The sequence below is a fragment of the Asterias rubens genome, chromosome 4 (genome assembly GCF_902459465.1).
Source record: "Asterias rubens chromosome 4, eAstRub1.3, whole genome shotgun sequence".
NCBI lineage: Eukaryota > Metazoa > Echinodermata > Asteroidea > Forcipulatida > Asteriidae > Asterias > Asterias rubens.
The window spans coordinates 2,160,332-2,185,652 of record NC_047065.1 but is presented as its reverse complement, the minus strand read 5'-3'; the positions used below and the strand labels follow the sequence as shown (position 1 = coordinate 2,185,652).

General features: G+C 38.2%; 3 protein-coding genes across 3 annotated transcripts in view; 2 read left to right on the top strand and 1 right to left on the bottom strand.

Moving 5' to 3' along the window:
• The window catches only part of LOC117289469, a 38,648-nt gene extending 35,149 nt beyond the window's left edge, over positions 1 to 3,499 (top strand). The window contains exons 44-47 of the mRNA XM_033770607.1: positions 235 to 348; positions 1,284 to 1,446; positions 1,581 to 1,680; positions 2,196 to 3,499. Coding sequence (XP_033626498.1) covers positions 235 to 348; positions 1,284 to 1,446; positions 1,581 to 1,680; positions 2,196 to 2,386 — 568 coding nt within the window. The 3' untranslated portion in view covers positions 2,387 to 3,499. The remainder of the gene's footprint in view (positions 1 to 234; positions 349 to 1,283; positions 1,447 to 1,580; positions 1,681 to 2,195) is intronic.
• A 5,682-nt stretch (positions 3,500 to 9,181) lies between these two features.
• LOC117289325 (geranylgeranyl transferase type-2 subunit alpha-like) lies at positions 9,182 to 18,567 on the bottom strand. Its single transcript, XM_033770400.1, has 12 exons — positions 18,489 to 18,567; positions 16,867 to 16,977; positions 16,350 to 16,474; positions 15,370 to 15,557; positions 14,618 to 14,815; positions 14,052 to 14,135; positions 13,412 to 13,596; positions 12,685 to 12,781; positions 11,954 to 12,094; positions 11,018 to 11,223; positions 10,245 to 10,443; positions 9,182 to 9,488 (listed from the first exon to the last, which is right to left on the bottom strand). The coding sequence occupies exons 1-12, from the start codon at positions 18,489 to 18,491 to the stop codon at positions 9,331 to 9,333; spliced, it is 1,695 nt and encodes a 564-aa protein (XP_033626291.1). The 5' UTR covers positions 18,492 to 18,567; the 3' UTR covers positions 9,182 to 9,330.
• A 236-nt stretch (positions 18,568 to 18,803) lies between these two features.
• On the top strand, positions 18,804 to 24,424 carry LOC117289324 (deubiquitinase OTUD6B-like). Its single transcript, XM_033770399.1, has 9 exons — positions 18,804 to 18,876; positions 19,631 to 19,791; positions 20,574 to 20,666; positions 20,955 to 21,092; positions 21,353 to 21,418; positions 22,184 to 22,292; positions 22,420 to 22,481; positions 23,048 to 23,154; positions 24,182 to 24,424. The coding sequence occupies exons 1-9, from the start codon at positions 18,804 to 18,806 to the stop codon at positions 24,273 to 24,275; spliced, it is 903 nt and encodes a 300-aa protein (XP_033626290.1). The 3' UTR covers positions 24,276 to 24,424.
• The last annotated feature ends 897 nt before the right edge of the window (positions 24,425 to 25,321 follow it).

The window sequence follows — 25,321 nt, the reverse complement described above, 5'->3', positions numbered from 1 at the left end:
TTTTCTATACCATCCACCCTGGTAATATAAAAGCAAGACAGTTCTCTAAGAACAAACTCTACCTGGCAAGTAGATACACATATGGTGTTACCGCAAACCAAATATACATTAACATCAACTTTGTTTTGTAGAATTTTGTACTTGTACTTGTATTTAATCCAATAACCTTGTTGAAGGTCGTAGGGGCACCACAGCCGACTTATTGCTCTACAAATTTGTGTGTTTATCTTCCAGACTCCATCCTAAGGTGCTATGGTCCCAACGTTCAAACTCGGTCGTCCTCAGTGTACAGCTCAGAGGAGTCCAGACTTATGACATCAAACTGACATCAACAAGCATTAGTTTCAGGTAATGAAATACACACCAAAAGTTCAGACATGGAGCACGATGTTTGTTTTTTACGAATACAAAAAAACAGAACAACTTTACTTACTTGTTATTGTAGTTATGGCCCTTTTCGAAACCACGGCTTCGGCTTTGGATTCGGCTCAGGCTAGCTTGGCCCCGCGGTTGTTTTGTGGCAATAGTGCATGCTGCGCATACACGCTCAGGGTTTCAGACGAGAGGACGGAGCCTGAAACCGACTCCAAAGCCGAAAGTGGGTTTTGAAAAGGGCCTCTGTTTCACTCCTAAGCAAGGAGCTTCTTTAGACTGGTTACCAAGTCCAATGCTCAACTGCCTTTTGTATCCTTACGTTGTGGTCATGTAAAACACAATGATACGGTTATTGTTAATTGAGATACATGCCTTTTTAACATTAATTGTACGAGAAGTTTTGTAAGGGTCTTGTGTATATCATTTATGGATTGTAGTATTTCCTAACTTTGAAACAATTTGTTGTGTTCATTTTGTGATTTTTGCTGTTGTAATCATTGTCATTTTAATGTTGTTGTTGTTGTTTATTTCATTGTTTCCTGATTATTTTTTACTATTGTTGTTTATTAATTGTTTCTTTATTATTTTGATATGCGCTTGTGTGTATTTTATGGAATGGGCGCAATATAAATAAATAAATAAATAATATAATTTTTTATATTTTTTGTTTGTATATAAGAACTATTAAAGATAGGCGTGGTCTGGACTATTTTGGTTATAGATGTTCTGGATTATCAACAATCCAGATGAACGTTTTTTTATAAATGTTTTAAACAGTTATGTGCTGCAAATGAGATGTTAACTCAATAACTTACTTCTCTCCAACAGGAAGAACAGAATTAATGTACTTTTATTTGTAAATACTAAATATTCAAAATCCTAACACCTTCATGTGTTGTCTTTTTTAGTACTCTCGTAGATGCAACTATGTACGAGTTTAAGTTGAACCTTTATGGTCGTGTGAGGGCGCCAGACCATACAGCTGTCCCCTCAGGCAGTGAAGTGTTAATCACGTTGTACAAAGAGAGCGTCGGGTCCAAATGGTCCAGATTGGCTGCCAACAAGAGCAAGGTAAGTTGAGATTAGTCTCTTTTTTTGAGTCGCTTCTTCAAACAATACAGGGTCCAATTTCAAAGAGCTAATATTAACCTGTGTCTATAACAGCCAGAAGTTGAATTAAGATGTGTTTTTTTGTTTGTTCCTAGTTGCCTTACATTGGTGTGGATTTCGAACGATGGAACGAGGAATCTGATTCAGACGATGAGGTTGAAGCTCGTTTTGGGATCAAGAAGAAGACTTCACATCGTAAGTATCTCTTTCAATACATACCACACACGTAGAAACAAAATACATAAAAAAAGGAGCGTAGTAACGGTTGTGTTTTACCAACTGACTTTCTTCAGTATGTAAGGTGTGTCGTGGCCGGGCGGATAAGAACACTTGACTCAAACTCTGTAGTTTCTGATCTCCAGAGTGTGGGTTCGAGTCCCGGGTGTGACACTTGTGTCCTTAAACGAGACACATTTTGCTGCGTCCTTCGGATGGAAAGTAAAGCCATTAATTGGTTCTGTGTGTTGTGTAATGCACGTAAAAGAACCCAGTGCACTTATCGAAAATAAAAGCACACAGCACCTTGTAAACTATTACATGAAATAAGTCTCATACTTAAGAAAATAGCTCCTCATGCATACCTTGCAAGGAAACAATTCTGAGCTCTTTGATATGACCATCTGGTGTGAGAAAGCGCTATATAAGAACTTATGATTTCTTGATTTATATTTTAACGCTTAATTTTACTCCTCCGTCTGTTTACTTTGCAGCCATCAAGCCAAAGATGAAGAAAACTCCAAGCAATAAAATCCCAATTGCTTCAGTTCCAGAGCTGGATACATCAGAAAGTTCCAATTCTGAGTATGAACTTCTGGATAGCTCAGAGGAAGGAGCTGAGTTTAGTTATGCTAGCGATGAGAATAATGACCCTCTGAGTCAAATTCAGTCATCATCGCAGTGAGGCATTACAGTTAGCCTTTTTGAGATGTGGTAGCCACCTAGCTGACACTATAGAAGTGTACTGTCTTGTTTTGGTGGCAGCGGTGGGATACTAGTGCCATAGTATTGCCATAGTACAGCACTTTGTAAACGTGTTGGATCCACATACCTTGCATGAAAAATACTGAGCGCTTTAAGAGGCCCATCGGGTATGATAAAGCACAATAAGAACTCGGTGTTATGGGTGTGTCCACCATACTTTATAATGGCTTTGAGAAATGTCTGACGTTTTAAAGTTTGAACGTCTGGATAGCTCTGAGGAAGGAGCTGAGTTTGGTTACGCTAGCGATGAGAATCATGACCCTCTGAGTCAAATTCAGTCATCATCGCAGTGAGGCATCACAGTTAGCCTTTTTGAGATGCGGTAGCCACCTAGTTGACACTATAGAAGTGCACTGTTTTGTTTTGGTGGCAGCGGTGGATACTAGTGCCATAGTATTGCCATAGTACAGCACTTTGTAAACATGTTGGATCCACATACCTTGCATGAAAAATACTTAGCACTTCAAGTCGACCATCGGGTATTATAAAGCACAATAAGAACTCAGTGTTATGGGTGTGTCCACCATACTTTATAATGGCTTTGAGAAATGTCTGACGTTTTAAAGTTTGAACGTCTGGATAGCTCTGAGGAAGGAGCTGAGTTTGGTTACGCTAGCGATGAGAATCATGACCCTCTGAGTCAAATTCAGTCATCATCGCAGTGAGGCATCACAGTTAGCCTTTTTGAGATGCGGTAGCCACCTAGTTGACACTATAGAAGTGCACTGTTTTGTTTTGGTGGCAGCGGTGGATACTAGTGCCATAGTATTGCCATAGTACAGCACTTTGTAAACATGTTGGATCCACATACCTTGCATGAAAAATACTTAGCACTTCAAGTCGACCATCGGGTATTATAAAGCACAATAAGAACTCAGTGTTATGGGTGTGTCCACCATACTTTATAATGGCTTTGAGAAATGTCTGACGTTTTAAAGTTTGAACGTCTGGATAGCTCTGAGGATGGAGCTGAGTTTGGTTACGCTAGCGATGAGAATCATGACCCTCTGAGTCGCATTCAGTCATCATCGCAATGAGAAACGTAAGGCCACTAACTAGGTCCTTTTGGTTGGGAGGCAGTTTGCAACAGCTCATTACATTTTTTTATAAAGAATAGAATCAACAATACAGAAGGGTTGAAGTTACAACCTTATTGTTGCAAACCTTTTTTTCTTTTGGACAAGCTGCACAAGTGTTTAAATTATTTCTTTAAAGGCGGTGGACACTATTGGTGATTACTCAAATTAATTATTAGCATAAAACCTTACTTGGTAACGAGTAATGGGTAGAGGTTGATAGTATAAAACATTATGGAAACGGCTCCCTCTGAAGTAATGTAGTTTTCGAGAAAGAAGTAAATTTCCACGAATTTGATTTCGAGACCTCAGAATTAGATTTTGAGGTCTTGAAATCAAGCATCTGAGAGCACACAACTTTGTGTGACATGGTTTTTTTGTCTTTCATTATTATCTTGCAACTTCGATGACCAATTGAGCTCAAATTTTCACAGGTTTGTTATTTTATGCATATTTTGAGACACATCAAGTGGGAAGACTGGTCTTTAACAGTTTTCAATAGTGTCCATGTCTTTAAGTTTAGTTTATCAAGTAATAAACCACAAGGGAAACTGATTTGGCAAGTTTTAAATAGCTTTGGGTAGAACAAAGACTTATTGTGATCCCTGTGCTGCCGCTTGCAATGTATCGAGAACTTGGGTGTGATCCCTAGCTATATGGCAGTTACAGGTTGTATGGCTTTTGACTGGCATCCCGATCAAAGATACTGACAAACAGGGAGACCGCTAACATAGGCCTAGATAGCTCAGTACGTAGAGCACTGGCAAGTTAATCTGGAGGAAACAGGTTTAAGTCCCGCTCTGTCACTTTTTCTTTGTTTTCCGATACTACTTAATGTTTAGTTTGGTCGAACTTCTGATGCCTTGTTCTGGATTTTTATGGATATTTTTCGGTTTACATTTTAGGAGCAGGAAGAAAGTGACCTTTGAAGGAGTGCCTCTTTTCTCTCGTTGAAAGTAAAAAAATAAAGTTTTTATTTATGCAGTTCATTGAAAGTGAACACTAATTGAAGTTTAATTCTGTCACTAAATGAACATATTCTGACTTGACCACAACTATTCAGGACTACACTTTGGTTTGTCTGTTGATGAAATTTCCAAATCATTTCTAGGAATGTGGAACATTTGTTTGTTTCGGTGATCTTTGTGCCAAGGGAATTCGGCAAACCCCCGCCATCATTGTACGGCGCACAGGCGTTGCTCAGTGGCTACTTTGTTTGTTTTGTTAGATGTTCGTTTCCAGCATGTTGAGTGGCTGGGTGAAGTTGCTTTGTTCCAATACCATCATCATCATTTAGCGGTCGCAACCGAGATTCCATGCCTAACGTCACGCCGACGGTGTTTTATAGCCCTCATCAAGTTTGGAAGGTCCACGATTTCAGCCTCCGTGACTCTACCGATCACGTCGATGTAGTTGAGTGGTCGAGGTCCTCTATTAGGGCACGGCAGTTTCCAAAATAACACGTCAGGAATGACCTTGTCTTTAGCATGAAAGCAGTGACCTGCGAAGGGGACTCTGCGTTGAGCAACAGTAGTCGAGATTGGTGGAAATCGCCGTAGATCTGTTCTGTGGTCTTGTGCTCACGCCATGAGATGTTCTGTACCCTCATAAGAAGCCTGGTGTATGTGACGTCAAGGCGATCTTGAAACTCTTTTTTTTTTGCTGTTGGTAGTTGCTCATAAGTGCTCCACCTCTACGATAGGGTTCTGTAGGTAGGGTCTTCTTGTTCAGGAGTATTGAGATAGGAGTGTCATGCCTAGTTGCGCGTTCGATCAGCTTTAGTCATTGCTTGTGTGTTATTGATGCTGGTGTGACATTGCTTAGTTGATAAAGTTCAGTATTGGTGATGCATTCCGGCCTTTGGCCTCTTTCCCCCAAAAATGAGATTTAAAAAAATGCACAAATGAGTGTTCTTTCGAGCGCAATCTTTTATATTTGATTTTTTGTTTAATTAGCAGTGTGCCAATTTTTGGACGGTGCAAACTTTGTTTGCCTTGCATGCATTTGAAGTTAGCACAGGATAGCTCAAGCAAAATCTCTAAACAAGTAATGCTGTTTGAATTGAATTTACTTCCAAATGTGAAAAGAGTTTGGTTCAAAGTAGCATTCTGCTGGATCAGAACTTCTGTCTTAAGTGATACTTTTGTTCCGAAACTCAGGAAAAAAGTTGAAAACGGGGTTGCTCACTAACTGCAAGTTCAGAATTTCTCAAAAGAAAAGATGCTGTGATACAATTCAAGATGGCGCTGGTAGATTCCCATGTTGATAAATAAATGAGAGATTGGTAGTTTGATGGTGGTTTGGTTGACATTTGGAACATCTACCTTGTAACAATGACATCTTGTCTGTCATAATTCTTCAGGCATCAAATGAGCGAGAATCTTGTTACTCATTGGCTCTTGCTTGGGGAAGGTTGATTGAGTCTGGTATCTAGACACTCACTCACTCACTCACTCAGTCGACCCAAGTTGTCACGTTGCCGCAAGTTTGAGTCTTGCTCGATGTATGACACACCACACAACTCTATCCTGCATACAGCTGATTAGCTCCTCCTTGTTGCTTACTCCTGCATCTTCAATCAGGGTCTTGAGCATGATCTTGGTGGGTCTTTCGGGACCACGCCTGTCTTGAGTGTGCTCCCACACGATGACTTTATTGGCTGGTAGCTCTGGTTGCCATAGACAGTGACCAGCAAGGCGCAACCGGCGCTCCTTGATCTTCTCAATCAGTGGGGCGGATGTCTTGCATGGTCGGACAACAGGTGTGGGCCCACCCATAATTACGATGGCCCAGTTGGCATCCTCCTTTCTCTCCACATGACCAAACCACATCAGCCTCCTCCTCAATACGGTGCCGATCCCCTCCACTCCGTAAACATTGATGGCAGTAACCCGCTCCAAGGGACCTGACTATTATTCAACCTCGTTCCCTGGGGTGTTCAATCTCGCTGGCCATTTTTTCACAGCATGCCTTGCTCACTCGTAACCCCTGGAATTGGTTCATTGAAGTGTGCTAGATTTATTTAAGCCTGTGGCCGATCCACTCTATGCGCCGGTTTAAGTATGGTCATACGCAATAGACGCATCAAGTCAAAGAGCAACTGGTCTTCTCTCATTCTTATTGGATCTTGTGATACATTGTATGTCTTGTGATAGTTTAGGGTGACCTTCTAAAATCATGATGCATTTGAAAGTGAACCACATCAAAATACTTGCATTTTCACACGTACATACTGAGCGTCTTACAAGCGCTTGAAAGTTTTGAACAAACAAGCACGCAAATTAGACACTTGTGGGAGCCAAATCAGTGTTTGTTTTCTTAGTCCATCCCTATGTTAGTGACGTGAGGCATCGATACGGCACGCTGCCCATGGTAGTGAGGCTAGGTTATGTTGGTTTGAATGCCAGAAATGTAAAATGGCTTCTCCATGATGAAGATTGATGACAGTCAAGTAAAATAACTATGAAGTCTCAACTAGTAGACAATTAAGGGATGACTAGAATCTAAGATAAAAAGCCTCCAGCTTAAAGCCCTCAGCCAGCCAAATATTATTTAAATAATTACTTTGTTAAGCAATTTTTCCCACCTCTTGCAAAAAGAAAGTGCAATTAAAAGTTATTGAAGACATTGAATTTTCTTGGCTTTGTAAGTATGTAAATCCTTTGACTAAGTTTATTTTTGTAAAATATATTTTTTAGTAGTTTCTTCATTTGTTCAGCAGGTATTAGTTGTAGGTTTACTGTTAAGATTTGTCTGCATTGATAAGAGTAAACGTACAATAATGTTGGAGTAACTTTTATTAGATGTGGGTCTTGTTCTAAAAAAAAGTAAGTCAGTGTCAGGCCTTGCACTTTGCTCTTAAAGGCAGTGGACACTATTGGTAGTTACTCAAAATAATTATTAGCATAAAACCTTACTTGGTAACGAGTAATGGGGAGAGGTTGATGGTATCAAACATTGTGAGAAACGGCTCTCTCTGAAGTAACTTAGTTTTTCGAGAAAGCAGTAATTTTCCATGAATTTGATTTCGAGACCTCAGATTTAGAAATTGAGGTCTCAAAATCAAGCATCTGAAAGCACACAACTTTGTGTGATCATGGTGATTTTTTTATTTCGTTTATATCTCGCAACTTCGACGACCAATTGAGCTCAAATTGGTAAGGTGCACCTCTGTGAGGAAAATGTCAATTTTTATTGGAACTTTACAACAGGGCACCACAGCAAATGTGTCATACACTTCAGTAAAACAAAGAATTGGGACTTGGATGATTAGGAAAGGTCAGTCATATACATGTAGTAATTGTGTTTATTACATAGATTGACAAAAAAAACAAACATTAAATGCTTTTAATAAAAAAAAGTAATGTTAAACATTGATATTTCACATTGCCACAAGGGGATTGGCTACAGCCAATTTCTCTCATACATACAAACAATGCTTTATTGGTATGATTATGAGTTTCACAAATCAAGAAATTGTGATTCAGTAGTTAGATGACAATACATATTCCAGTCATTGTGAAATCAGCGGTTAGCTTGTTGGGATTCGAACCTGCAACCTTTTTAGTGGTGATTTTTGAAAAAAAAATGATGTTTGGAATAATATGCTCTGGCCATCTTTTAAAGAAAGTTTCATAGCATTGGTTATTTTAAAACAATTACTTATTCTTTTGGTTTGTGAAGTAAAACAAACAACTTTGTTTATCAATTTCATTTTACACTTGTTATATTTAACATGGAATAATTTCTTACGACACACCAAAATGTACTGTCAAATAATAATTCTATATTTTTGTACACCAGGTTGTTAACCTAAATAGTTCATTCACAGCGTTAGAAATTGCCAAACATGATTTGCTTTTCTCAAATCTAATCCTTCAAATATATTATGGACATATTTGTATAAACCATGGAAGCACAAAAACTTGCTAAGCACAGACAAACTTTGCTTGGCAGAAACATGTTACCAGCCAACATTCCATTTAGTTGACATTGTTGTGACTGCTACCCCCTTCTTTTTTCGCTAAGCAACAAAGTTTGCTGAGCATTTTTTTTTTGCTTAACAGCTTTAAGATATTGGGGTCTAGTGACATGATTTTGTAGCAACATTTGTTTCAGTTGTTGTTATTACTGTTAAGAGGTCCTATTATCGAAGTAATTGAAATCAATAGTTGTAAAATCACAGGCATGAATTGCAACATGCGATTATATTTTGTATTTGTTGTTAACATTTTGATTGTATCACTTCTTTGGAAGTAATGTTTTTGTATTAAAAAAAAAGCAGAGTAAACTGTCTGGATATGTTGGGTTTTTGTCTGCAATCATTTAAGAGAAGATGACGCTATTTGATAATAAGTGCACAACCACAGGTTAACTTTTTACTTTAAAGACACCAAATGACTAACAGATAAATATTGAGTGACTCTTTTCAGATCTTCTCTTCTTTCGTTTGATCAATGGACAAAGGTGAGCAGTGATCTTGTATTTAACAAACTCAAGCAATTTGTCTTCATCATTGACACAGTGATTGCTAATAGACCTTATGCATTGCCGTCATCCAGCCACCATCTTAAAGGAAAAACGGTGACGAAACAATCGAGATGCACAGATTTGTACGCGCGGCGCACAGTATTGGCCAATGAACAGTCTCCTTTTGACCTCTGGGTGAGGGCGCCCTACTGAAATGACGACATGTGCATAAGGTCTATTGAATATCACTGCTACATCAGTTGTTTTCAAACTATTGTTCATAAAGTGAACAGGTGAAAACCGGCACATATATAACTTTTCAAATGGTTTCTCCGTTTAGTAAAACAAGCTTTGGAAGACATTCTTTCACTCTGGTTTTGAGTTCTGGAATGTCACATATAGGGTTGGAGCTCACGTCTAAACTCTGTAGTCTCGCACAGGACTGTAATGCTTGGAGATTCTGTACTGTCTTGATAGCTGATACAACAAGTTAAGGGAAATAATCGGTTCATTACAAGTTATTATTAACCCTTACAATCCCAAACCCTTCTATAGCAAACTGCAAAATGTGTAAGACTCAAAAGTCCCCATTCGACTCGATTAGATTCGAACCCACCCCAGCATTCTTGAGCAGATGTCTAAACTGTGTTTGAATCCTGCAATCTACGTACCGCGAACAAAACCATAGTTGTGTATATTTGCATTAGGGAGAAAGGATGTCATTTTGGTTTTACCTTTACACAATGAAACATTGTGTGTTTTCGCAGCTGTAATCAATACCTGTTTTGATATTGGCATGAAAGGCAACCAGGTGGGGTTTTCAGTACCACCATGTGTAAATCTCTTTTGATTGGTGTTGGTTCTAAAAAGAACCGGTGGTTGACAACTCAATGTTTTGATCAGTATATGCTTTGATCGTCTTCAGGAGGATGCTGGACTCTGTTGCTGGATGCTGCTTAAGTACTGCCTTGTAGGGGCTTGGCTCGGTAGTGCGCAAAGAGTCCAACATTCTCCTGAAGACGATCAGAGCATACTGATCGTAACGTTGAGTTGAAACGAACGATTCCTTTCATAACCAACATTATTCAAAAGAGATTCACCGCAAACATCACCTGATTATGCTACCGCCATGCAAAGTTTTAAACCCTACTTAAATGGCAAATCAACCCAAATGGTTATTGGTTATCTTAACAAAAACACTCCCCTGTTTGAGATAAATCATTAAAAGGATACAATTGTTCTTTACTGATAACGTTTCCAAGTCGGGCAAATATTGAAGGTCTGTCAGATCTTCCAGTGTGTTGTTGTCGGCCAATAAGGTGCGAGTACACTGCAATGCATGGCAACCTTTGAGAGATGAAAGCTGATTGGATGATAAGTTGACCTGGGTCATTAGCACCATTAGCTCTGTGTGGCATAAACTGGTAAGGTGCTGTAGGAAGATGAAATTAGAAGTTTGGTTATTTTGAATAAAATTACAGTAGAAAAAATTTGATCACAAGGATATGCTGTGAAGTTCTAACATGTTGCTTATGTGCTCATTTGATTTGGTGTCTGCCTCTAAATTTCATTAAATTAATACTGCCAAAGATTTCCTGAAACAATCCAAGATTAAAAAGCTGAATCTACAATTTTGTTTTAAACTTGTTAAAAAAACTTTGGTTAAAGGCAAAGTATACCTGAGGTATTTGGAACCGGTGATTGTTTTAATCTTACAAAAATGAAGATATAATTATAGGTGGTCAGGTTTTTAAGATATCGCCCAAAATCTGGAGTAAATATGTCCAAGCAGGAAGAATAATCCCGAATGGGAATAGGGGGATAAAAACTAATATTGTTTTTCATAACCACATTACTTCAAAGTGAAATGTATCTCAAAATTCTTAATACTATCTAAAGCTGCTGTACGCTTTTAACCACATTTTTTAACTGCCATTAATTTTAAGAGCGATTGCCAAACGTTTACTTTCCCTTTAACAGAATTTCCCAATCTTGAAAATAAATACCTTATCTGATAAATCCAGTTCCCTGCTACCAGTTTGCATGTTTCTAGTGATTTCATTCTCGATGACAAACTTGCTTCTAAGGTCCTTGAAGTACCCCGCCCTACAGGGGTCCGTCTTGAGTAGTGTCTGGAAGTAGCGTAGAGTCTCCTCTTCATATCGCAGAGGATCTACCGCCCTCATGAGCAGAATGATGGTCAGGAGACACCCTAGAACGATGATGGAGGGGAGATAATGATGTCTCGTTAGTTTAATGAGTCAAGTCGACATCATCATGTCATCTTTAGATTGGCCTAAGATTAAGATCTTCTTAGATGGGCTGAAGCTTTCATTTCATTTCTTCTGGTTGTGAATCCGAGGACCAAGGAAAGTGAACTTAATCTTTTAACCGAGCCAAAAACTGAATGCAGAAATGACAAAGGAGAGGTTTCAGTTTTAAATGTGGGAGGAAAACCCAGAGAATTATGCAGTCAGGTAGGGACTGAAAACCCAATCCACATATTGCCCCTTGTGGGATTTGAACCAGGGTCCTAGGGGTCGAAGGTGAGGAAAGATACCACTTCGCCAACCCCACTGCCCCACTTTACTCGATGAACAAAGTGCCTATTTGACATGATTAACTTCAATGCATAATCTTCAAGGGGGTTTGTATTTGTATGGGGGGTGGATCTGGAGGGTTAGAAAGGGACCTGAATTTAAGTGGTAGTAATTATTTAGATCCATTTACTTCAATGAAGTATCACCATACATTTTTGAGGTGAGGTTGCAAGGTAGCAACATGTGTAAATCTCTTTTGAGTGGTGTTGGTTCTATAATGAACCGGTGGTTGACAACTCGACATTTCAATCAGTATGCTCCGATCCTCTTAAGCAGGAAAGACGGTGCTATCACAAACCTCAACTAATTGTACTACCACCATGCAAAACTTCAAATCCTTACATTTATTATCAGGTTCCAACTCCTGTAGTTGTTGGCATGACTCTAGTTCCTGGGTCAGGACCCCAGACTTCTCTACACTTAGCTGTGCAGAGAAGAGGCCCATAGCATCCGTTGTGTCCCTACTCCAGGACTCAGTCTCATCTGGAAATCAACATCAAAGTCAAGATATTAGGAACCAACTTAAAAGTGAAAGGATACGCGCGTTAAACACTCCTAAAAATTAAAGACAATAAAAAACTTACTTGGTTAGTTCGACAGCTTTTGACAAGAAACATTTCACTTTGAAGCATTGTGGTTTGGATAAAAAAAGATTAAGGGAGGGTATACCTTTGGTAATGAGTCTTAAAATGTATGACCTGTATTAAACTGACTTGATAAGAAGCACTTCAGTTATTATAACTTTTAGAAACAATTCCCTCCTAAGTAAAGTGGGAGAGAGAGATTAAAAAAATATTTCAATCTGAAAACTTTTTTTCAGCATGAAACATTTCTCAGATTGTGTTCCAATTACACAGTTGTTCTTCCTGCATGGACTAAACTACTCAATTTTTTTTTGGCAATATCTAAAACACGCTTCCACCTTTTGAAATGAAATTTTCCAATGTTAGTTATGTTGTATACATGTATATCGACTTATATAGGAGTAGAACAATCAAACGGTTGTAAAAACCAAAGGTATACCATCCCTTTATATGATTGCACATCGAAACATCGAATAAAGCAATACTTACCTTCAGACATCCTGCATTGTCTTCCGACATTAGTGTCTTCCATTGATAAACACACATCATGGGAGGCTGTCAACACATTAGCATTCACTTCATGTATCTAAACAAATTATTCTAACTCAGGAAAGTATAATACTCAGCTCACATTGCCACCAATTAATTGATAATAAATTAGAATTGATCAAAACGACATTTTACATAATTCCAATGTTTTCCTCATTGCAGTGCTGTAACCAAGTCATTTTTTTCCGAAGTCAAGTCAAGTCACCAGTAACTTTTGCTCAAGTCAAGTCACAAGTCAAGTTTTCAGGAGTCAAATCAGGAGTTGAAGTTTTGCAAGTCAAGTCAAGTCACATAATGTCGCCCTAAGCCCGATCCAACGATGTTGTGACAAACTTATACAACAAAATCCTGCTCAAAGATATCAATAGGCAGGTGCACCCGTACATCTGCATATCCCTGAGCACTCATAAACATAGGGATAGTTGGCATCAACGCCGAAGACTAGACTTCCCAGATTTATTCTAAACAATAACTGCACTGTCGTAAAATCAAAATTATTATTGTTGAGTGATTTTTGCACAAGTCAAGTCAAGTCACAAGTAATTTTGCCCGAAGCCAAGTTAAGTCAAGTCGCAAGTAAATGAAATTGGTGACTCGAATCCCACTTGAGTCCAAGTCACGACTCGCATCAACAACACTGCCTCATTGCTTCTTAATACAAGGATACCCAAACTAAGGCATGGTCCTTTGTTCCTTTTGAGTTCCTCCAAGCACCAAGACTCTTCTCTCCGTCAATAGTCACAGATATCTCTGAAGAATTCTCAGCAAGATTAATGGGTTGAGCAAAGACTGCAATTATCCGAGCTGGGTTTCTGAAAACGTAGAGTAGCTGGATCTCCTGAGGTTTGTCAGCTGTCAGTAAAAACAAGGAATTCATCAAAAAATAAATAAATGTATCTATATTTTTATTAACTTATTAACTTCTGGATTTTTATGGAACAACACTTTGTGATGTCTATGTGACATGGAAAGCAATTTTTCAACAATCATTATAAGTATTATTAGAACTATATTTTGTATGTTTTTCATACAATGTAAGGCCAAGATGCTGGTAAAAAGAATGAAATGAACTCAGAAGAAATGTCATCCTTCCAAGATTTAACATCAAACACATTCCCAAAATGTTAATCAGTTTTCTCACCATTTAAAAAACAAATCTACAAATATTTTAAGGAAGACAATTCTCTGATGTCTGATATATACTAAAATTATTCCATTTTACAAAACAATTTGGTTTTAACACAAAATGTAAAAAACAAAGGCACCAATTCATCTTTTCAATGTTGACCTTTGACCTTGTTACTGACCTCTTCCAAGGAGCCACCTATGGTAGAACCAACCACTCTGGTCGTTGGGGTCAGTGAAGAAGGCATTCTGGACCAGTTCATATTCTGAAGAAACCACAAAAGCAAGAAAGAGACAGTTAAAAAGAAGAAGACCATTGTCTTGGTGCTGGTCATGGATTGCATAACCAATGCAGCTCTGTGGATCTAGCTTGCAAGGGTGTCAGTAGGGTTAGTGTTAGGGTTAGAGTTAGCACTGCCTGCGACTCAAAGCACTCCTGGAGTTCTGTACTTTTCTAAGCCACTGTGTGAAATTTATTTGGCATAAATGTTTAAAAAAAAACAAGTTTGACAGTTGATGAAATTCTTTCTTGTCTTTTTCTTATCCAGCCCTGACCAGTTGGCACAACTCAAATTCACTTGACCCCCTTAGTTGCCTCCTGTGCAGCAAGAACAAAAATTAATGTGAAACTGGCACCAACAAAAAGCAAGAAGAGTAAATAACAAGTGAAAATGAAACACGTACAACAAAACAATGGGCAATTTGGACTAGCACTGTGATTGAGTTTTATTCAAAGTTTGTCTCGTACCTTGCAGCAGGATTTCCTCTTTGATCCGTCCTTTATTCTCAGGATCAGGATACAGTAACGGAAGAAGTTTACTCCGATAATGCCACGAGGAGTAGTTTGAGAAGTTAGTTGATATCTTGGCTGTGGAGAACTTGAGTTCCTCAGCGGGTTCAATCTTAGCTTTAGTTGTAACAAATCGGCGGTAATCCCAACAATGAACTAAAAGACCAAGAAATCAGTCAAGTTTGACAGATTACTGTATTATACACTACTTAAAAATGGCAACATTGTCTCACTAAAGTGTGGTCCAGTGGTTAGACTGCAGGACTTGCAATCACAAGGTTGTATGTTTGATTTTACAGATTTCACAACGGCTAGAATAAGTATTGTTGTCTTGTGGTTGAACTTAACAATTTCTGGATTTGTGCAATTCATTATCATAGACGTTAAACAATGTTTATATCAGAGAGATTGGCCTTTGCCAATTTGGTGTTTATGTCTCCTTGTGGGAGTTTGCCGAGTTCCCTTGACGGGAAGATCATCTAAACAAACAAACAAACAAATAAACAAACAACAAACAAACAGACCAATATTGCAGACAGCTTTTTCAAATAAGATTCAAACTGAATCAAAGTTCTATTCAGTCATCCAGAGACGTCAGATACGATTGGCAACGTCAAGATTAAATACTGACTTATATTTTGCCTATATTTTAGATTTGGACATAATAATTGCGGTTGTTTTCATTTCTGAATGAAGAATATGTGACTCACAATTCCTCTCGTCATATTCCAAGTACTTATTGCACAATGAGACTTCTCTACTCCAGTCTGGTTCCGGCATGTGTTCCATAACCCAGCAACGATGATGCCATGCACCATAAGACTTTGGGTTGACCATCAGGCAAGATTCAAGAAAACTCAGCTCCTTACTGTATCTGCTCTGAAGATCCTCAGAAGGACTGGGGAAAATAGTTAGTAAAACATGTAAAAAAACTTCCTATGTAAGAGGCTAGTTGAGCTTTATTCAAGATGATTTGACAAAGACTTGAGTCAGTCTGTTAATGGCATACTGTTACAAAACAATTAAACAAGTCCTAAATTACTAAGTAGGATTTTAAACTTTGCATGGTGAGGAGTGTAATTAGATGGGGTTTGCGGTAGCACCATGTTTAAATCTCTTTTGAGTAGTGTTGGTTCTGAGAAGAACAGATAGTTGACTGCTCAACGTTTCGATCAGTAAGCTCTGATTGTCTCCAGAGGATTCTGGACTCTGTTGCTCTCCAAGGCAGTACTTAAGCAGCATCCAGCATCCTCCTGAAGACAAGCAAAGCATACTGATCAAAACATTGAGTTGTAAACCACTGGTTCTTTTAAGAGCCAAACCACTCAAAACAGATTTACACAAGTTACTGTATGTTTTTTTTAAACATTGACACATGTATGATCTGTGGACTTTATGGCTATATTACTACTCATAGACCAAACTAACCTGATTTTTGAATTCTTCTCAAAACCACATTACTCAAAAAGAGATTATTCACATGTTTTCTGTCACCAGAAATTCCTTACAGAATCAGTTTACCTAATTATTGACAAAACTACACAGTAGGAGAAAACATAGACCCAGTAACTTGGGCACTGTATGCCTTTAAAAAAAGTTATGTTAATATCTGGAGTGCTTGTACGAACCACAGACGTCAACAAAATTGTTAAAGGAGAGCAGCGCCCCAGTTACTGGGTCGTTAACAAACCTAGTCTTTGTAAGCTCCAGGAATATTTCTCTTCTGTAGTTCCAGAGGGAATAGTAATCTGGATTTGCTGAGAGGAGTTGGTTGGTGAACTCTAAGGCCTCTTCGTCAAACTCTCCATTCTTTCTCTGGCAATAATAAAACAAAACAAAAGTACAAATCAGATTATTGTTGCGTGTCGTGGCTGAGCGGTCTAGTTCACCGGACCCAAGCACTGGGGTTGTCAGCAGCAGAGTGTGGGTTCGAATCCCTGTCATGATACTTGTGTATACTTAGTATACCTCCGCCCGTTTGAAGCTCCATATCGAAAGTCCAAAATGCCGAACAATAGAAACGTACAGATGATAAACAAATATTAGCCACCGAGCAATGCCTGCGCAGCACGCGCAAGGACGTCACCATGATGACGGCCTTAATAATATCCCATGATCTCATCATCAAATATACCAAAAAAGAATTGTATTTTAGTATTTAATAGGTGTCATGTAGGAACAAGAAGTTATTATTGATTATTAATTACTTTCTGAATGATTCTCTGAGTAGCTCCCGAGTACACTTTGAGTTTCTTCTCTCGTTCTTTTCTCTTGGCCTCCTGCTGTTCAGCGGTTGTCTTCACTTTGAGTCGACCATGCTGAAATGACAAATAAATGAGGTTTGATTAAAAAGAATCGTAGATTAATCTCAGAAGATTTGTTATTATTGTGACTATTCATAATCAGATGTGAAAAAAACAGTGTCCTGACTGATTTGAAACAATTTATACCAACTGTCAACTGACCAAGTCTAGTTTTTTAAACCTTACAATATATTTGATAATTATCTGTTAATTGTTGTTTACTTTTTAGCAAGCGGTATAGTGCACCCAGTAGAGTAAATTCTGTTCAAATAAATTGGACCCTGTGTTCGTGTAGACTTAGTAACTGGGGGCTGTACTCCGGTTCTTTTCTCAAACAAACCCGAGTACAGCGCCCCAGTTTAGCACTATTATTTAACAATGGGCTTTATTTTACAAGTTTGTTCTCAAAAGGTTCCCTTCCTCTGTCTTGGTCTATTATAATTCAATCGGAAGAACAAGCCTACAAGTTACAACCATGTAGTCATTTAAAGGCAGTGGACACTATTGGTAGTTACTCAAAATAATTGTTAGCATAAAACCGTTCTTGGTGACGAGTAATGGGGAGAGGTTGATCAATGATGGTATAAAACATTGTGAGAAACGGCTCCCTCTGAAGTGCCATAGTTTTCGAGAAAGAAGTAATTTTCCACGAATTTGATTTCGAGATCCAACTTGAGGTCTCGAAATCAACCATCTAAACGCACACAACTACGTGTGACATGGGTGTTATTTTCTTTCATTATTATCTCGCAAGTTCGATGACCGATTGAGCTCAAATTTTCACAGGTGGTATAGTGCACCCAGTAGAGTAATTCTGTTCAAATAATTGGACCCGTGTTCGTGTAGACTTAGTAACTGGGGGCTGTACTCCGGTTCTTTTCTCAAACAAACCCGAGTACAGCGCCCCAGTTTAGCACTATTATTTAACAATGGGCTTTATTTTACAAGTTTGTTCTCAAAAGGTTCCCTTCCTCTGTCTTGGTCTATTATAATTCAATCGGAAGAACAAGCCTACAAGTTACAACCATGTAGTCATTTAAAGGCAGTGGACACTATTGGTAGTTACTCAAAATAATTGTTAGCATAAAACCGTTCTTGGTGACGAGTAATGGGGAGAGGTTGATCAATGATGGTATAAAACATTGTGAGAAACGGCTCCCTCTGAAGTGCCATAGTTTTCGAGAAAGAAGTAATTTTCCACGAATTTGATTTCGAGATCCAACTTGAGGTCTCGAAATCAACCATCTAAACGCACACAACTACGTGTGACATGGGTGTTATTTTCTTTCATTATTATCTCGCAAGTTCGATGACCGATTGAGCTCAAATTTTCACAGGTTTGTTATTTTATGCATATGGTTGAGATACACCAACTGTGAAGGCTAGTCTTTGACATTTACCAATACTACAATAGTGTCCACTGCCTTTAACATGATTTACATTTCAAGACACCACGGTGTATATCTGAAACTTGATGTTAAATAAAATAGAATATATTGTGACAATTAAAAACGGCAAATACAAACCATTTTGATTCGGCTGTTTGCAGGGAGTCGCCTCTAAATTATGACTGTGCTTTTCTGATGTTGCAGTAGTGCATGTGTGTGATGGGATTTAAATGACCTTTGACCTGAATTATTTATTTACAAGTAGTTGAAGTTTCCTTGCACAATTAAATTCTTTATTTTAAAAAGATGTTTATTTCCACTCTAATTTTTGTTAAATAGTTCCATTCAACTATCTGTGTGTGATTTACTTGTGTTGTATTTGGATAAGGTATGATTTTTACATAAAACTTTAGGAGTGACACCAACTACACGTTATGTATTGGTATATCAACAATGGCAGAAGACGGGAGTAGCGCTGAAGAAAGACTTCTGCTAACACATCGAAAGGAAAAGAAAGAATTACAAGGTAACACTTCTAGAATAATGATTGTTTACAACCTAAAAGCAATATGTGAAGTTATGGGAGTGTAATAGTATATTTAGGAGGTAAATTGATGAAAAAGAGCACTGATCTGCAAGTGTTATGGTTGGTACATTTGGAAGGCGGAAAGACGTGTATTGCCGACACCGATTTTTGATTGTTTTTTTGGTTTACAAAAGTTTTACCTTTACTTTTGAGCTAGTCTTTTTCGTTCGTACAGGACATGTAAACTGATTTCTTTTAGAAATTGCCAGTGATATTGTCTTTACTCTATGTATAAAATGAATTCAAATAGACTGGTAGTGAGGATGCTGAATCTGGCTGGTCAACACACTTCCCCAAAATTAATTTGTTTTACAGGATTGGAGTTGGATTTATTTATTCACCCTGCTTGAGTAAAAAAGTGGTGGTCTGATAGTAATACAGCACTTCTTACATGTTTAAGAAACTTTCATTCTGAAACATATTCATATTTTAGTTTTCAAAATGGCATTGCTTGAATTGCCACCGGTTCAAAAGCAGAACATTGAAACAACGCCAAACATGCCCAAGTGAGGTTTAAGAATGATATTTGAACTTATTGGACTTAAATAAATATGCGATTGACCATTTGATAATAATATAAGGATTTAGCAACAGTCTCCATCAACCTTTGACCTATGATTAATTTATTCTGACAAAAATGTATCTCATGAACTATAAACTAAACTAAATTATTTTTGTCTTCTGTCGTGATCAGCTCAGATACAAGCGTTGAAACGTTCCATCCCGAAAGGAGATAAGAAGAAAAAGAAAGAAGTAACGGCAGACATCGCCAAGCTAGAATCAGACCTTAGTGAGAGACAAGAAAAAGAACTAAATGCACTCCAGGATGATGTAGACAAAGGGGATACAACACAGGCATGTGTCAAGTTTAGTCAATGTGGTCTAGTGGTTAGACTGCAGGACTTGCAATCACAAGTTTGTGGGTTTGAATCCTACCAAGCTAACCACTGATTTCACAATGACTAGAATAAGTATTGTCCTCTACTTACTGAGTCTCAATTTCTTGATTTATGCAATCCATAATCATAGACGTTTAACCAATGTTTGTACGAGAGAGATTGGCTATTGCCAGCTTGGTGTTTATATCCCCTTGTGGGAGTTTGCCAAGTTCCCTTGACGGGAAGATCATCTAAACAAACAAACAAACAAACAAACAAACAAACAACAAGTTTCGTTCAATACAGTGAAGCTCACAGAGTACATCACTTTGAAGGGTGTGAACACGTTCAAAACTAGATTGAAAACTTACCTGTTTATTCCTATTGGTTTTTTTTTGTAAAGCGCTTAGAAACACTTTGTATGAAGCGTGATATAAATGTTGTATTTTGTGTATTTTTTATTAGAGCCCTACTTGTTAAGGTCCACTGTGGAGAAATTTGCTACATTTAATGAAATAACAAATCCTTCAAAAGAGGTTTGCAGGCCTGATACTTCATGGAGGCAACAGAGGTGATTGCCTCCATGCCCCCTGGTCATTGCCTTGGTGCCCTTGAAATACTCCAGTAGAAATTTACAATTTCCTCCATAGGGTGCCCTTTACCAAGGAATAAATGCCTTGGCGCCCTTGCCCTTTCAAAAACAAAGCATACATGCCTGGGTTTGAGTATTTAGCATTTGATTGTTGATTTTGATTCTAGGATAATGGCCTCTCTGGGCAGCTAAATGACTTAACATTAGAGAACAGTGAGAATACTCAGCCTGGACGAGTCAGTAAAGCACAGAAAAGAAGAGTAAGTAGTCACTTTATATCGTATTATTCGATGGCGTCTCATTATGTAGGGTGCCATTACACAGAGGGCAAAAGGTAGTTGCTCATTCTTACGCATAAATATGTGCATTTCTGTTGTATAGGCCTATTGTTCTATTATAGATGGCAGCAGTCTATTCAAAACTCTATTCTTTTAAAAAGTCAGTAGTATTATTTTAAATTTCTAAACCTTGGATGACTTGTCGTAAGTGTTTGGATGGATTCCAATTCTAAATAACCTATTAGACTGTTCTCTTAATTTTACCGTTAGGATAAGAAGGCAGCCAAGGAGAAGCAACGGGAAGAATGTGGCGCTGAAGACGCAGCAAATTTGGAGTTCAGCTCAAGAAGAATAGAAGAGAAAAAGATTGAGAGTGTTTTGGCAAGCAGAGGATTAAAAGTCAAGGAGGTAAAGGATGATATTTCCATCACATTCAGGGTTGAGACGGAAGGAGAGGGCACCTTCAAAAGTACAAGAAAATTATTTCTCTTGATGATGTCCGATCGGGCCAGTCTTTTGAAACCAGGGTTCATAATGTGAGTGTGAAGTGTTATCTTTCCTTGCCTTCCACCTCTAGAACTCGGGTTCGATTCCTGCTGTGGGCAAAAACGAATTTGAATTTTCTTTTTAAATTTTTATTTTTCCATTTTATATTTATCTATCTTCAGATTTCTTCAGATGGACATTGTCTGTACAATGCAGTGCAACATCAGCTTGGTCTGCGTGGAACAGAGGTTTGTTTTATTCGTCTCCTTGTCAATCTTTATTAGGCCACATAAAAAAAAATTGTTTATCAAAAATTGTTGTTTTTCAAAATGTACAGGTTTGAAAAGATGTTTAAAGAAGGTTTTTATTCATGGTGGCAAAGCAAGAACAATTCTTCAAACATTTACTTGGGCTACACTGTGCTTAGTTGTTTGAAAAAGTTTACAGAAAATGTCATCTAGGAGTTAAATGTGTTTGACAAAACTATGAAAACATCAAAAACACACAAACCCTCTGTTTTATAGTGATTGTGATGATTTCTTTATTTCATATTTGGCATGTCAACAAAACTGTCAATAAATTATACAAAAAAAACGTCCCTCCCTCCCCCATCCGAAGAAAAAAAAAGGACGATCAACAATTTTTTTTTATGTGGCCTTACATTGTGCTTCTCCATTTCCAAACACAATATTTGAAATGGGAGTAGAATTTGTATAGATGTTAAATTTGAGTTCTGTGAAAACAAATTTTAAGAAATTAATTTTGGGTTGAACAAAGAGCTGGAGCAGGATTTGAACCAACAACTTTCGTATTAATGTGCCGGTGCTCTACCAACTGAGCTATCTAGCCCTCTGTTGGTGGTCTCCAAGTTAATATGTCAATAATTTTTTTTCAGAAAAAATGTATTCTAAAGTATATTTGCTCCTCTGTTTTCCTGACAAGAAACTCATTTGAATGGAAGTAGAATTCTTATCAACTCTTAAAAATTTATTCTTAATTATAATTTCTTGCAGGTGACAATGCAGAAAATCAGGGAGCGTGTTGCAGACTACATGAGATCCCATATCGATGATTTCTTGTATTTCTTATCAAAGGCCGACTCAGATGAACCTTACACATTAGGTAAAAGCTCATATTATTTCTCGAATTACAGGGCATTTGGAACCGCTTGATTGTTTTAATCCTATATAAATGTAGATTTATTATATACAGTAAAACTAACCTGTGTTGTGGTTGTTTTTCTTAACAGATGAATATGAGAGTTATTGCAGAGATATTGAAACCACAGCAGCCTGGGGTGGACAACCTGAGGTAGGTAAATGCAGCATATAACTGTTGTGGTGTGGCATGGCCAAGCGGTGTAGTTCATCGGACCCAAGCTCTGGTGTTGTCAGCAGCAGAGTGTGGGTTCCAATCCTGGTCATGACACTTGTGCTCTTGAGCAAGGCACTTCCATAATTGCCTCGTAAAAAGTTGGGGAGGTAGTGAATTTTGCTCTACCAGCCAGGCTCCTGGTGGATGATATCCATGCCTACATCCTGATGGACTGTGAAGGGGGTAGCCCTGTTTCAGCCCCAGGAGTAGGTGTCAACGTGTCCCTGGTGGCAGTTGATTTGGGGTGATGCCCTCACCTTGAAGTCGCCATCCGGCCTTCTGAGTTGGGCGAGTATTCTCAACTGGTCTTCTTTACACTAAGGAAATTTAAACAATTGAGGTGCATTTTCGTAAAATATAGTAATTCATAAATTCACAGAGCAGGATTTGGCCAACAGTATGTGAAACCTAAACTGTTTCTTGTGGGAAGTTCTTGCAAGAACGTTATTTCTTTACCTGAGGTGCTGTTCGAGTGATATTGATTTGATTTGTTTGTCTTGTAGATGAGTGCAATGACTAGCATCTTTAAGATACCTATTCAAGTCATCCAAGCAGACAGTCCTGCCGTTAACATTGGTGAGCAGTTTCAACAGGATCCTCTAGTTCTGATGTGAGTTAGCGTTTTTATCCTTTACTCTTTCCCCACACTTTAAATCTGTTTGCTTGTAGAAGTATATTGAGAGTGGCTTTCAGATATCAGGGCTTGAATTTTACACTGGACCATAGACCCAAGGCCAGTTGTTATATTGTTGGGCCAATAAACACATGAAATCTCCCTGATTATGGAAACTTGTTTTTTGTTATGTTTAATGTAATTCTAAATACACTGTACCTCCTAGCCCTATATAGGACTCTTCCTCTGTACACAGATACAGAGTCCTATCTACTAAGGCCCGTTTCTGGGGCGGAAAATTTTCAAAGCTTCTTAACTCAAATCTTACCTGCAACAAGCCACTAATTTCAACAGATTCACATTCTATGGCAACATACATTTTTCTGCGGTGGGTTTTGGTCCTCATATATTCCTCACAAATCCGTCATTTCCGTGAAATAATGCAGCTCCCACAGTGCTGTCTGCTGCCATCTGTACGCGTATACATTCGCGTGCAAGACGCAAGATGCAAGACGCATGAATTCTTGGTCACCGTATCTTGAATGCACAGCGTTAACACGCAAACACAACGCAAGATTTGCGCGTCTTGCGTACACACGACTGTGAGAGTACGAACAAAATTGGGAATTCCTTAACGTTGGGAGCTGCATTATTTCATGAAAATGACAGATTTGTGAAGAATTTATGACGTTCAAAACCCACCGCAGAAAAATATATGCTGCCATGGAATGTGAATCTGTTGAAATTAGTGAAATTCTTGCAGGTAAGATTTGAGTTATGAAGCTTTGAAAATTTTCCGCCCCAGAAATGTACCCTGATATCTAGGACGTCACTGTAGTACAATACGAAAGTGTAAGACCACCAGGGCTACTGTACCTCCCTGATTGTTGCACAAAATCTCCTTGATACAAATGTTGGCAGCTCTCCATAGGGGACAACATTTTGGATTCTTTTTTCAATTTATAAAAAATCAACAATATTTATCCATCAGTAATGATATTAATATGATATAATATTATTTCAGATACCATCGGCATGCATATGGGCTTGGGGAACATTATAACTCGGTCATTGCTGCTTCAACGCCATCCAATCAACCGGAGAGTGAAGGTTTATAACAGCCAATGGCAGGCAATGCCTGCTGCTAAGGGCTCTTCGGATTGTCATCCAGTAATTTATTTGAAAGGCCTTCAAGGGAAGGTACACGTTTGGTAATTACTCAAAATAAATATTAGCTTAAAAACTGACTTGGTAACAAGCATTGGAGAGATGTTGATAGTATAAAACATTGTAGGAAACGACTCCCTCTGAAGTAACGTTGTTTTTGAGAAAGAGGTCATTTTTCACTCAAATAATAAAAGACTTCTAGCTAGAAGTCTTTTATTCTTATCTGAAAGCACACAATTTCGTCCAACAAGGGTGTTTTTTCTTTCATCATTTTCTCGCAACTTTGATGACCAATTGAGCCCAAATTTTCACAGGCTTGTTATTTTATGGTTATGGTGGGATACACCAAGTGAGAAGACTGGTCTTTGACAATTACCAAACGTGTATCTTCCCTTTAATAGAAAACAATATGTTTTTATAAAGGTACATTCTGTGGAATCCTGCACTTAAAGGGAATTGGCGAAATATGACCTGAAACTGACCAGATAAATCGTAAATGAGTTGGGGTTGAACAAAGAATACTTGACTATAGCTGGATTTGACTATAACTAAGCTGGTCCTTTTTTGATGATGTCCCTAATTTGTCAATATCTTTGTTCGGGAGTGCCAGTCAGAAGCCATTCAACTGTTAACTGCTGTGTAGCCACGGATCACAACCAAGTTTACGATACAACCTGGAATTTGTTATTTCAGATATCAAATAATGAACCACAAGGGAATTTGACTGTGATGATTTTAAAGACACTGGACACTATTGGTAACTGTCCAGACCAGTCTACTCACTTGGTGTATCTCAACATATGCATAAAATAAAAACCTGTGAAAATTTGAGCTCAATTGGTCGTCGAAGTTGGGAGATAACTATATGAAAGAAAAAACACCCTTGTCACACGAAGTTGTGTGCTTCCAGATGCTTGGTTTTGAGACCTCAAATTCTAAATCTGAGGTCTTGAAATCAAATTTGTGGTAAATTTGTGGTAAATTACTTATTTCTCAA